The sequence below is a fragment of the Thermobia domestica genome, chromosome 17, assembly GCF_964235325.1.
Source record: "Thermobia domestica chromosome 17, izTheDome1.hap1.1, whole genome shotgun sequence".
In the NCBI taxonomy this organism is placed as follows: Eukaryota; Metazoa; Arthropoda; class Insecta; order Zygentoma; family Lepismatidae; genus Thermobia; species Thermobia domestica.
Genome location: NC_137470.1, coordinates 76,300,649 through 76,312,677, shown reverse-complemented (window position 1 = coordinate 76,312,677; position 12,029 = coordinate 76,300,649). Strand labels below are relative to the sequence as shown.

The 12,029-nt window shown below is 38.0% G+C and overlaps 1 protein-coding gene across 2 annotated transcripts in view; it reads left to right on the top strand.

Moving 5' to 3' along the window:
* The window catches only part of LOC145673764 (uncharacterized), a 330,178-nt gene that overhangs the window by 69,295 nt on the left and 248,854 nt on the right, over positions 1-12,029 (top strand). For both annotated transcript variants that reach the window (XM_081743515.1, XM_081743514.1), the window contains exon 2: positions 4,793-5,484. In XM_081743515.1, coding sequence (XP_081599641.1) covers positions 4,938-5,484 — 547 coding nt within the window. In that variant the 5' untranslated portion in view covers positions 4,793-4,937. The remainder of the gene's footprint in view (positions 1-4,792; positions 5,485-12,029) is intronic.

Genomic DNA, 12,029 nt, shown 5'->3' with positions numbered 1-12,029 from the left:
CCTTACATTTAGAACTGTAAGTTGGATGCTGATCAGAGCACGTGTTGCATTTAGGATTTGTATTTCCATTAGGACAATTTCGAGTAGCATGAGGTTGGGTACAGTAACCACAAATCAAAGAATTTTTACAATCTTTGGTCACATGTTGATTATATGTTTGGCACCGTTCACAGCGTATAGGCTGCGGTGCTGGAGTTCTTGAAGGTTCAACCTTGTGTCTCCGTCTGTAAATGTATGCTCCTGTAAGAAGTAGGTGATCAATTACAGATTGTTCAGGAGTCAATACACGTACTAGATAGGTGGGTCCACGGTCATTCCGGATTCGAATGCACTTATGTACTTGAACTTGTTCCGCTTTCAGCTCTTCCTCGATTTCAGTGTCTGTATATTCAGGGTCAACTCCCTTGATGACTACAGATAACATAAGTGGCTTTCGAGGAGGCGGAGGTTGTTTGTTTTGTCTGGGTTGGAGTTCTGTTATATTGGCGTTTTTGCCAAAGATCTCAAAAGTTGCCTTGTTCCGCACATGGCGATGGAAATCCGGGTTAAAGGATTTCAAAATAATTCCATTATTTCTGAAGATAATTTCACTGATTTCGACCCGCGGAACATATTTTATAAGTTGCTGAAAGATGTGTTTTGGAGTCTTGAATTTCGTGTCGAAATTTGTCAGTAGAAAGTTGTAAAGAGTTGGCTGTTGAGGATTGATAGAAGCAGACGGAATAGCAGAAGTCTCTGTTGAAGTGTAATCCATAGATGTATCGTGGAGATTAGTTTCAGATGGAATTCGTACTGGCGAGCGTGAGCGAGAACGTGCAGGTTTAGAAGGAACTGTCTCTATGGTATTAGATGTTCGAGATCGTTTTGGTGAGCGAGAACGAGATGGAGGTGACGAGACATTTTTAGAAGATTTGGCAGAAGTAGATGAACGTTGTGATACTGTCCGAGGAAGTCCGTTATGCATGGCCTTAGTCGTATGCAATGTTCGAAATCCAAAAGAGCAACCTGTGTCGCAAGGCGACAAAGAGTCGGTCAGAGTATGAAAACAATGACCTTCAAAATCGTAAGTTAATACCCTCCAGAAGATGAAAACCTTCTGTCAGACTCCTAAGTAGGGTATCTGTACTGGTCTCACAAGTACGTTTGCTACACTTGATCACAGCATAGTACAGTAACTGCTACAAGAGGAATTAGGTTCGAGGAAAGATCGTAGAAGGCAATACCTTCCAAACATATCTGAACTACTATCTCGTAATTGTCAGTGACAATTGTAATTTTGGAGTTGATTGTTTGCAATGAGCAAAGCTTTAGGCAGTATATTTGACATTTTGCCAAGTAACAATTAACGTAACATGTTCTGCTGTAGCCGGTCACGAAAATAGTTTTGTAAACCAACGAACTGTCTGACAATAGTAAAATGAGTACAGTGCTGCCACCTGTTGCTCTTATATCCTAGGCCAGCAGACGTTACCAAGTTCTCTTCTGTTCATATGAGAACAAGAACAAATGACGTTCACCACGCGAAGAGTGAAGAATTGTGGGTAATGCAAAGCCAATCCGTTCCCGCTACACGACCGTAAGCAGGGACAACCGCCACGATCAATGTATGGTCCGAAGGCGGGTACCCTCGTTCGCGGGTACCCTGACAAAACCGCCATCGGTCCGCCAGTGGTTGCAGTTACTCAACCGACTCGATGTCCCGCCTCGTTCCTGCTCGAAATCCGCTTATATACCGCCATAGTAGCGATCGGCCCGACGATGTGCGGCGGACAATTGCTTATGGGGTGTGGTACCACAAGTGCTTGGAGGCAGGCGTGTCTACCCAGGTGAAACAAGTGCAGGTGTGCGTACCAAATAATTCAAACAAACAAGATTTCTTACTACGTTTATGATGATTATACACAAATTACTTAATGTACTTTTTCCTTGTTATTTAGGGTTCAGTGAGGTTTATGAATCCTCAAGTCATTTTTACTTGGTCTTGAAAGAAATAGTGTACAATCGAATAGGCTTAACTTGTTAGCAAAAGTATCTACTTACAGAAATTAAAAGTCAGGAAAAGAGACAATGAGATTTTTCTCTAAATGTGTTAATTTGCGTTCAACCTAACCTTACCCTCATAAAAATATCAACAGATCGTCTTCACCAATTTCATTTACTTTCTTTCCTCTTATTTAACTATTTCGGAAATATTTCGTAATCATTTAGTTTCAACATTCACTGAACTCCTGAATCTTAAAAGTAGAATCGTGCGACGTTAAACATTTCATTTCTTTCCATTTACACTAGCCTAGATCGTATTTACATACTCACATAGGCACGGGCGTCAATTCTACCGGGGACATGTCCCTCCTAATATTTGTAAAACGTTTTCGTCCCTCCTCCAATATTTCAAGTATGACCTAAAAGAGGCTTAACAATGGAGCAGTTTGCTACGTTCACAAAACAATATTAGGCAAAGTAGATATGAAAAAACTAGCACAAAAGGTTGTTTTTAAATGTGGAAAAAGGCAGTCAGCATTTGGCCCGATGAAGGTAAAGGTAGAATAAACTATAAAGTAACAAACTGTTTTTGTTTAGTTAGCGAGCAGCAAAGCGAGTTTAGTTTAGCTTGAAAACAAGTTAAAAAAAAAACACTATTGAGCCTCATTTACATTAGTTGTAGGCTTGTAGGTCTAAAAACCTGTTTTCAAAACTTTATTGTTTCTGAGTATTCACTTCATACTACCTTTTAGCATTGTTTTGTTTTTCACATGCTCTTGGTATCATTTAACTTTAACTAAAATTGTAAAACAAGGTTGAGTTTTGCTGGTGAATAAACAAACTCTAAAGTGTGTGCTTATTAGTGCCACATTTTCCGAAAATAAATAAATAAAATAAAATAAAACTAGACTATCAAAGATAAAAATAAAAATCAAAAATTTTAACTTTTTGCTTACTTTTTAAGTCAAAAATGTTTTAAAATGCAATATACGAAGACAATTTTTAGTTAATTTTTCGGGTAAAGAGTCCCCTCTTACCTGGAGGTATTCCATACCCCCGTCTCCTCAGTATGTCCCCCAAAGTTAATGTGCTACTGACGGAAACGCACATAAGTAGAAAAAATGTCATCTTAAATACACCTTATTTCGTTTTTGTTCTTAATAATTTTTCATGCTCATTTTGACGTGCACGCACGTCCATACTTCATGAACACGACCATAGCATCCTCCTGAGCTAAGAATATATTGTTAGATAGAGAAAGTGAGATGCCAGTGGAAGCACCATGCTAAGCCCATGCTATTCGGTAAGTAATTGTTCGAATAATTGACCTTGATGTTCGTTTTAACAACATTTCGGATTTCTGTATCTCTGCAACCATTTCTGTAGTATATTTTGTTTGTATGAAGGTTTTATTGCTTAGATCGCCATAAGCAAGTGATATTTCAAGTGAGAACTTGGTTTGCAAGTATTATCAACCACTTTTCTTTGATGTGAAACTGTTTTATATGTGGTTGCATAATTGTGGATATTAAAACTGGTGATAATGTACAGCTGACAAATGATAATACTCACTTACACGACATAAACCAATAATTAGATATTTTCTATCAAAACATATTTTTTTCTTGTATCCGCACTTAAATCAGAGTTCCGATACCCCAGCTTCCTCTATAAAATTTGTTGCACCGGTACGGCCTAGCTCTGAAACATAGATATTTAGATAGAGAGTGTACTAGTTCCTGTGATATTTCTTTAACGGCCTTTAATATGTCATATAGTTTTCGAGGTAGGCAGCCTCATAGTTACACTTTCCTCGTTCATGACATCGCGTAACTGAAACAACACGGTTTTCGCCCTATGTTCTCATGGACTTTTTTAAAATTGTTTAGGTGTGAGGATTTCATCAGTGGATTTTGGCTACATAATAAATGAACACCCTGTATATGATAAGCTTCCCTTCAACAAGCTTCATTCAAAAGTTTCCCGTGTGTGAGAAAAGTTTTGCTACAAACTTAGAACGCTACTCTTCTGCAAACATTTGGTGGCATATTTTTGATATGTTTCTCTATATTATTCTATATAATTTTGTACTAAAATCATTTATGTTGAAATTATTTCCAAATCGAGTCATAATATGGTCTTCCTTGACTTTACTATTTGTATCAGGGTACTAGATATTCTGTCTAAAGTTGGTCAACTGATTGATTTTGAATGTATCATTCTTTTCAGCACGAAGGTTATTTGAGAAGTGAATCCGCAGTTTAACGTGGAATCCGAACGTGGGCTCCCACTGGAAATCGAACCTGAGTGTCCCACACCAAATTCGCATACACTAACCGTATAGCCACGAGGGAGTTTTCTGTCTTCAAGTATATGCTTTAGTAGAGGGCGCCGATCCTGGGGGGCCGGGGGAGCCGGGTTCCCCCAAAGCTCATGTGGGCCCCCTATTGTATTTATGAATATACAATATTTAGCACAATTTGAATGCAATTTGTCTTAAAATCCTCATATATATATATACCTTCTGCATCTGAATGCCCCTCCCCCAAATTTACAGAGAAATCGGCGCCCTTGGCTTTAGTGGTTATTTTTGAAAGATATTTAGACAATCGTATGTGGTACTTTTTCATTTTATAAATATTATTTTTGAGAATCTTTTGTTAATTAATTGAATCTATTATTATTATTATTATTATTATTATTATTATTATTATTATTATTATTTTATTATTATTATTATTCGTTATGAACAATTTATGTACGTTTTTCTTTGCATTTCATTTTTCCTTGTATCTTTTTTTTTTTTCAGATTTACATACAACGTTTCCCGTATTGGAAATATAGCAAGGATTCACCTACTTACTAAGCATACTATGTGGTGTACGACATAAACATTTGGATTATTGAAATTTAATTCTAAAATTTATGTGATTTAGAAGTTTAGGGAATTAGTTATGGCATCTCTTCCTGCAACTCAATCTGAACATAAGGAAGCCTTCATGAGCTCTAAGGAAAGAAATAGTACATGCAATGACAAAGAACCAAAGAAGGTGGCACCATCAGATGTTGTCAAAAATGATGTACCTAAAAAGAAAAGTATGTTATTGGATAATAAGAATGAATCTGGAAATTTAAGTGATAAGGATCTAAGAGGGAAATCTAAGAGCAGGATTTCCGAACCAGCTGGCTCACATTCTCAATTAAGCAAGATATCAAGTTCAAAACTAGAAAAGATTAAGGTCCATAAATCTCAGTGTTATCTTCCAGTAAGAAAATATGGAAGTTGCGATCTAAAGAAAAACGCTACTATAGTTGAATCAATAACAGCTTGCAGCTCGAGAATTCAAGCTACATTATCTGATTTGCAACAATTAATACCAAGCATAAAGGTGTTGGAAGAACAGAGTGAAGTTGAATCTGACTCGAGTGAAGCTTCAACCCGGAACTCTGATGCCCTTACCTCGTCAGACAGTGTTGCTGGAGGGAAAAAAGCTTCAAAATGTAAGTAAAATGCATAAGATTAGTATTGGTAGTGTAAAAAGAAAAGCTAGTGTAGAATTCCCTCTAATTGCACTAGGACTGCTTCCAGCGACGTAACTAAGGGGCCAAACGAGGCTTGTGCCTCGGGAGCCGGCTTAGGGGACGCAAAACTGGGCAAATATTTATTTTTACTATAAGGCAAGGAAAGGAGTTTTAGCATACTAAAAATCTTAAAAGAAATATCTCAGAAACTTAACAGAACAACAGCGACTCAGCAACCTTAGGCTCATATCCATAGAGCATAAGTAAACTTCAGAGCTATCTTTTGAAAAAATGTAAAAACTTTCCAGCCACAAGGGTATACAAAGTTAAATTTTAGTTCCAGCTTTTTGTGTTTTCATTTAACTTACGTCAATTTAAGAGATTAACAAACTGTCCGAGTATAATACTCATGACAACAGCTTGTCATAATTAAATATTCTAATCTAAAGCAACAGACTGTTGATTCATTTTATACCTAAGTACATATTCACATCCCCATATAATTCCAAAAAAACATTCTGATTTGCAGTTATTATGATAAAACTATAAGAATATATCAAGCATGCTGCTCTCAGATTATTTGCCAATCAAATACTAATTAGTTTTGTGTTTTGTCTTGTACTAAAATTTAAATTATGTACTGCAATTTTAAAATCAAGCTTTACCACTTGAAGAAAAATGGAATAGGAGAATTATTGTGTGACGCCAATATCAGATGTAGTTGGGGAGCATTTTGCTTTTGAAAGCGCTAAGCCGAATTCTTGCCCCGAATGACAACTAGCCTAGTTGTGTCGCTGACTATTTCTGCACTGAATTTCTCTTTAAAATTCTCTTTAACTATAACATTAAGCTTATTTTCTAAATGTGACTTTTCAGTTTGCAGAAGTTGAAACTGTATCAGTAATGGAAACCTAAGTTAATAACACAGTAAAAGGCATATAATTTGAATACGCGAAAAATAAATAGGTTACTAAGCTGAAAATGCTGGAGATGTTATCTGAATAGTACAAAAGATATTTTAGACCTATAAAACCCTATTTGGGGAATATGCCGCCATCTTGTAATTTACTGTAAGAATACATTACGCAGTATTTAAGAGTTAGATAACGCGATTAGCAAAGGAATAAAAAACCCTGCGTTGTTTAAATACTATGTTAATTAAAGCACACCGGACAGAAAATTAATCATCTTCTGTAGAGCTAACACTCCTTCGTTTCTATTGTTATACAGTCAACAGAAAAGAATCCTCCCTTTACTGCTATAACTCTATTTGGTCGAGTCCAGTACTTTTGCTGGTATCACAAATGTCTGGACAGATGCAACCCTGTTTACTCCTAACATTTAACCAGGAAACCACCGTTGGTAAGCCTATGGATCACAGAAACAGGATTTCGCTATACAGTTGATGCAGGGGAAATGTTAATCTAGTCGAGTCAGTAAATTTTTTGGGTGGTCCGGGGGCAATGATCTAGGAGGCCTGTCCCGAGGTCAAAGATCTAGGAATACATAGGACCATTCCTGTAATTTTTGCAATCCTACTCCTAAATTTTTTAAGGGGTTCATAGAACCACTCCTTAATTTTTGGAAATTACCACATTTAAGAAAATGGATATTTTAGTATAGGACCTGGGTATGTATACACGACTCCAAAAGTGCATTACCACCTAAAATTCTCTTTTTCCTGCAATAGCAGGCACCCCAAAAAGCTCGGCGGTTGGGTTGGTTGCAAATTCGAAAGGCGTTGGACCAAACCTCAATTTTGTCACAAATATATCGGTGTGGCAAACTGCAAATAAGATAATAAAACAAATTGTTAAGAATGACAATTTTATTATTGTGACGGAGTTGGATGATATCAAAAGTTACACAATGACTTACTTAAGCAGTTCAAACAAGATGAATGGTAAGAAACAGATATAAGAAGAAAGCATTTCTCTCTTTCCCCTCTCCCCACCCAAAAAAGAAACTCATAAAAAGAACAAGTTACATAATATAAAGGTTTCATATAAAAGCATAACAGCACAAAAACAAATAGCTAAACGAAACGAAAAAGAGACAAACACAGAATAGGGGACACCAGTGGCGTAGCAGACTTGCGGCCTTCCCATGCAAGATAAAGAAATGGGACCCTAGTTGTAAACCCCATTGTTATAATAATAATAATAATTATAATAATAATAATAATTATTATTATTAAAAAGTCGTTTCCTTTTCAAAATCTCTGACTCTGCCTAAGAGCATGAATGCATATAGCGATCATGTGTGCACGTTTTGTCAATGAGCGGTCCGAAATGCCAAAAGGGTGGAAATCTCCAAGAAGAGAAATAAAAAACTTCCTTATGGTAAATTCTAGTTAAAAGTTCGAAGCACTTGCTTTTGCACGTGATTTTTCTGTTTCTTTTTTCAGGGAACAGAAAAGTTCTGGTGCCTAAGAAATTATACCATATAATATTGCAAATTTGCAAGTGGATGTATTTACATTGCAATTTCTTGTAATAAAGATATTATGATTAGAAAACAATATTGTAAAAAGTAAGTTTAATTTCTTCATCCATTGCAAGTCTTAGGGGTCCCTTATACCTCACCGCCCCCCGAATATCGATATCGAAAATTTAGAATGATATATTCATGTCCACATATTCGCGATATCCAATGTTGATATATGATAATATAGATATCGACGATAGCGATGTAACGACATATCACAGGCCCAGGTCCGAGAAGTAATGCTTGAAATATACTGGAATCAAAAACCAAATTCTAATTAAGTTCTCCATTTCCGTGTTCAATGTTGAGGGGGAAGGGTGTGAACCCGAATAGAAATTTTAAGAAAAATAAATGTTAAGATAAAAGTAGGTTTTCCGCCTCCCCTTGAATACAAAAATTAACAGATAACTATTACTGTAATTTACCTTTTACTTCTGTTTCTGATTGTTATCACAAATCAGCGACAGTACACATACTTTATATAGTATACCAATACACTCTATAACTTTTCACAACCAAGCAAACCGGAAGATGAATTTCCTGTGATATTAAAGCGGAATGTTCTACAAAATAGTCATAATTCATTGGCCATATTTCTAACAGTACGGACTAAGAGCTACAAGACTAACGGAACTAGAAATTAGAGATTTCATTCCTTTTCTCTCTCAGACTAAAAGACTTTTGCATTTTCCTGAGATTTTCATTTTCTTAATATAAGTCCCCTATCCTGGGCTAATTCTGGCTACCGCGGTTTCGAGGTAATCGGTAAACGAAAGAGTAAAGTTTGTCGACTCTCAACACTCGACAGTTTGTGGGAAGATATTTCGCAGTTCATATTGTTATTTCTTCGTTACAAAAACACTTCTAATTGACTCTATTCATGGTAAATTACTGAACTTATAAACATTTACAATTATTGAAAAATGAATAATTATTTTTAAACATAAAAAGTCGTTACAGTTCAGTAGAATGCAGTAGTAGATGGAAGTGAATGAAAATATTGTTTATTAGTTAAGATTTGCAAACTGAATGTGAATAATAAGTGTTTCCCATTCTCTTGTCCAGAGGCGGATCTACGATGGACTTCTAGGGCTCGGTGGTTGATAATACTCCTACTTAGAGCTACTTTTAAGAGTTCCAAACTTTGCAATGGGTTTTATTTATATATAAAATAAGAAAGGTTCCCTTTCTGGAGGGCAATCGCCATGATCACCCACTGAATCGGCCCCTGCTCTTGTGTAGCAGACTTTGAAGACATTTAGTGTGTGTATGCTTCTGACGATGCTGATTAGGGATGGCCACTCTGGATAATTTTTTATTCTGATATCGGATAGAAACTTATCCGGATTTGCAATATCCGGTTGACAGATAACAAAACGGATGACGGTTAACGGATAATATCCGGATAACGGATGACGGAAAAGATCCGGATAACGGAATGATATCCGGATGACGGATACGGGTAATATCTGGATGTCGGATAATATATCCGGATAATTTATAAAATTAAGATAACTTATATCTGGATAATAGAACATTCGGACAAATAATTACATCCGGATGGCGACTAAAGGATAATATCCGGATAACGTATATGGTTTCAAAAAGACATAATAGGAGAGGAATGTATCAGTCTTTTTTGCTCATGCAGTTATTAAAAGACGATCATCGGGCAGTGGTCTTTACCATTGAAAGATGTTGCTTCTTAAAATGTTTCATAGTAATAACCAATTTTCTTGTTCTTGTTGTGGAGCGCGGTGGCTCAATGGTAGACCGCTTACTCTGGTGCGTGAGGCTCTTATTGTTTCGATTCCCGGCAAGTAAGTTTGCGGTGGACAAGATCGTATCCGTAAGTTCTCTCAGGGTACTCACGATTCTTGCCACTTTTCATTCCATCAATTCTTCTATTATCATTGACTTGCTGTAATCATTGCGCGCGGTGGTTCAGTGGCAGAGCGCTTCCTCTAGTGCGTGGGTTTCTTATTGTTTTTATTCCTGGCGAAGTAAGTTTCTGGTGGATATGATCGTATTAGTCGGTTTTATCAGGGTACTCGCGCTTCTTCCCACTTTTCATTAGACCAATTCCTCTATTATCATTGACTTGCTTTAATCATTGGACGCGGTGGCTCAGTGGTAGAGCGCTTCCTCTCGTGCATGGGGTCCTTACTGTTTCGTTCCCCAGCCAAGTAAGTTTTGTGCTGGACAGGATCGTATCCGTGGGTTTTGTCAGGGTACTCCCGATTCTTCACAATTTTCATTCCACCAATTCTTCTATTATCATTAACTTGGTTTAATCATTGGGCGCGGTTGCTCACTGGTAGAGCGCTTGCTCTGGTGGCCCAAGTAAGTTAATGGTTTACAAGAGTGTATCCGTGGGTTTTGTCAGGTACTTTCGCTTCCTTCCGCATTTCATTCCGCCAATTCTTCTATTATCATTGACTTTAATCATTGGGCGCGGTGGCTCAGGGGTAGAGCGCTTCGTCTGGTGTATCAAGCAAATTTGTAATGGACAAGATCGTATCCGTGGTTCTTGACAGGGTACTCCCGATTCTTCCCACTTTTCATTCAACCAATTCCTCAATTACCAGTGACCTACCTTACTCATTTCGCGCCGTGACTCAGTGGTAGAGCGCTTCCGCTGGTGGGCCAATCAAGTTTGAGGTGGACAAGATCGTCCTTGCATTTTTACAGGGTACTCCCGCTTTTCCCACTTTTCATTCCACCAATTTCTCTATTATCATTGACTTGGTTTAATCATCGGCCGCGGTGGCTCAGTGGTAGAGCGTTTCCTCTGGTGGGCCAAGTAAGTTTGTGGTGGACAAGATCGTATACATGGGTTTTGTCAGGGTATTCCCGTTTCCTCCCACATTTCATTCCACCAATTTTTCTATTATTATTGACTTGCTTCAATTAGTGGGCGCAGTGGCTCAGTGGTAGAGCGCTTCCTCTGGTGGGCAAAGTAAGTTTGTGGTGTAAATTATCGTACCCATGGGTTTTGTCAGGGTACTTCCGCTTCCTTCCAAATTTCATTCCACCAATTCTTCTATTATTATTGACTTGCGTCATTCATTGGGCGCAGTGCCTCAGTGGTAGAGCGCTTCCTCTGGTGGGCCAAGTAAGTTTGTGGTGTACAATATCGTATCCGTGGATTTTGTCAGGGTTCTCGCGCTTCCTCTCACATTTCATTCCACCAATTCTTCTATTATCATCGACTTGCTTCAATCATTGGGCGCAGTGGCTCAGTGGTAGAGCGCTTCTTCTTGTAGGCCAAGTAAGTTTGTGATGGACAAGATCGTATCCGTGGTTATTCTCAGGGTACTCCCGCTTATTCCCACTTTTCACTCCACCAATTTCTTTTTAATCATTGACTTGATTCAATCATTGGGCACGTTGGCTGAGTGGTAGAACGCTTTTTCTGGTGCGTGGGGCACTTACTGTTTCGATCCCCTGCCTGGTAAATTTCTGGAGGACAATATCGTGTCCGTGGGTTTCGTCAGGGTACTCCCGCTTCCTTCCATATTTCATTCCACCAATTCTCCTATTATTATTGACTTGCTTCAATTATTGGGCGCAGTGGGTCGGTGGTAAAGCACTTCATCTGGTGGGCCAAGTAAGTTTGTGATGGACAAGATCGTATCTGCGGGTTTTCTCAGGGTACACCCGCTTCTTAAAACATTTCATTCCACCAATTCCTCTATTATCATTGACTTACAATAATCATTGAGTGCGGTGTTTCAGTGGTAGAGCGCTTCCTCTCGCGGGCCAATTAAGTTTGTAGTGGACAAGATCGTATCCATGTTTTTTTCAGGGTACTACCGCTTCCTCCCACATTTCATTCCACCAATTACTCTATTATCATTGACTTGGTTTAATCATTGGGCGTGGAGTCTCAGTGGTAGAGCGTTTCCTCTGGTGGGCCAAGTAAGTTTGTGGTTTACAAGATTTTATCCGTGGGTTTTGTCAGGGTACTTTCCCTTCCTGCCACATTTCATTCCACCACTTTTTCTATTATCATTGACTTACCGTAATCATTGGAC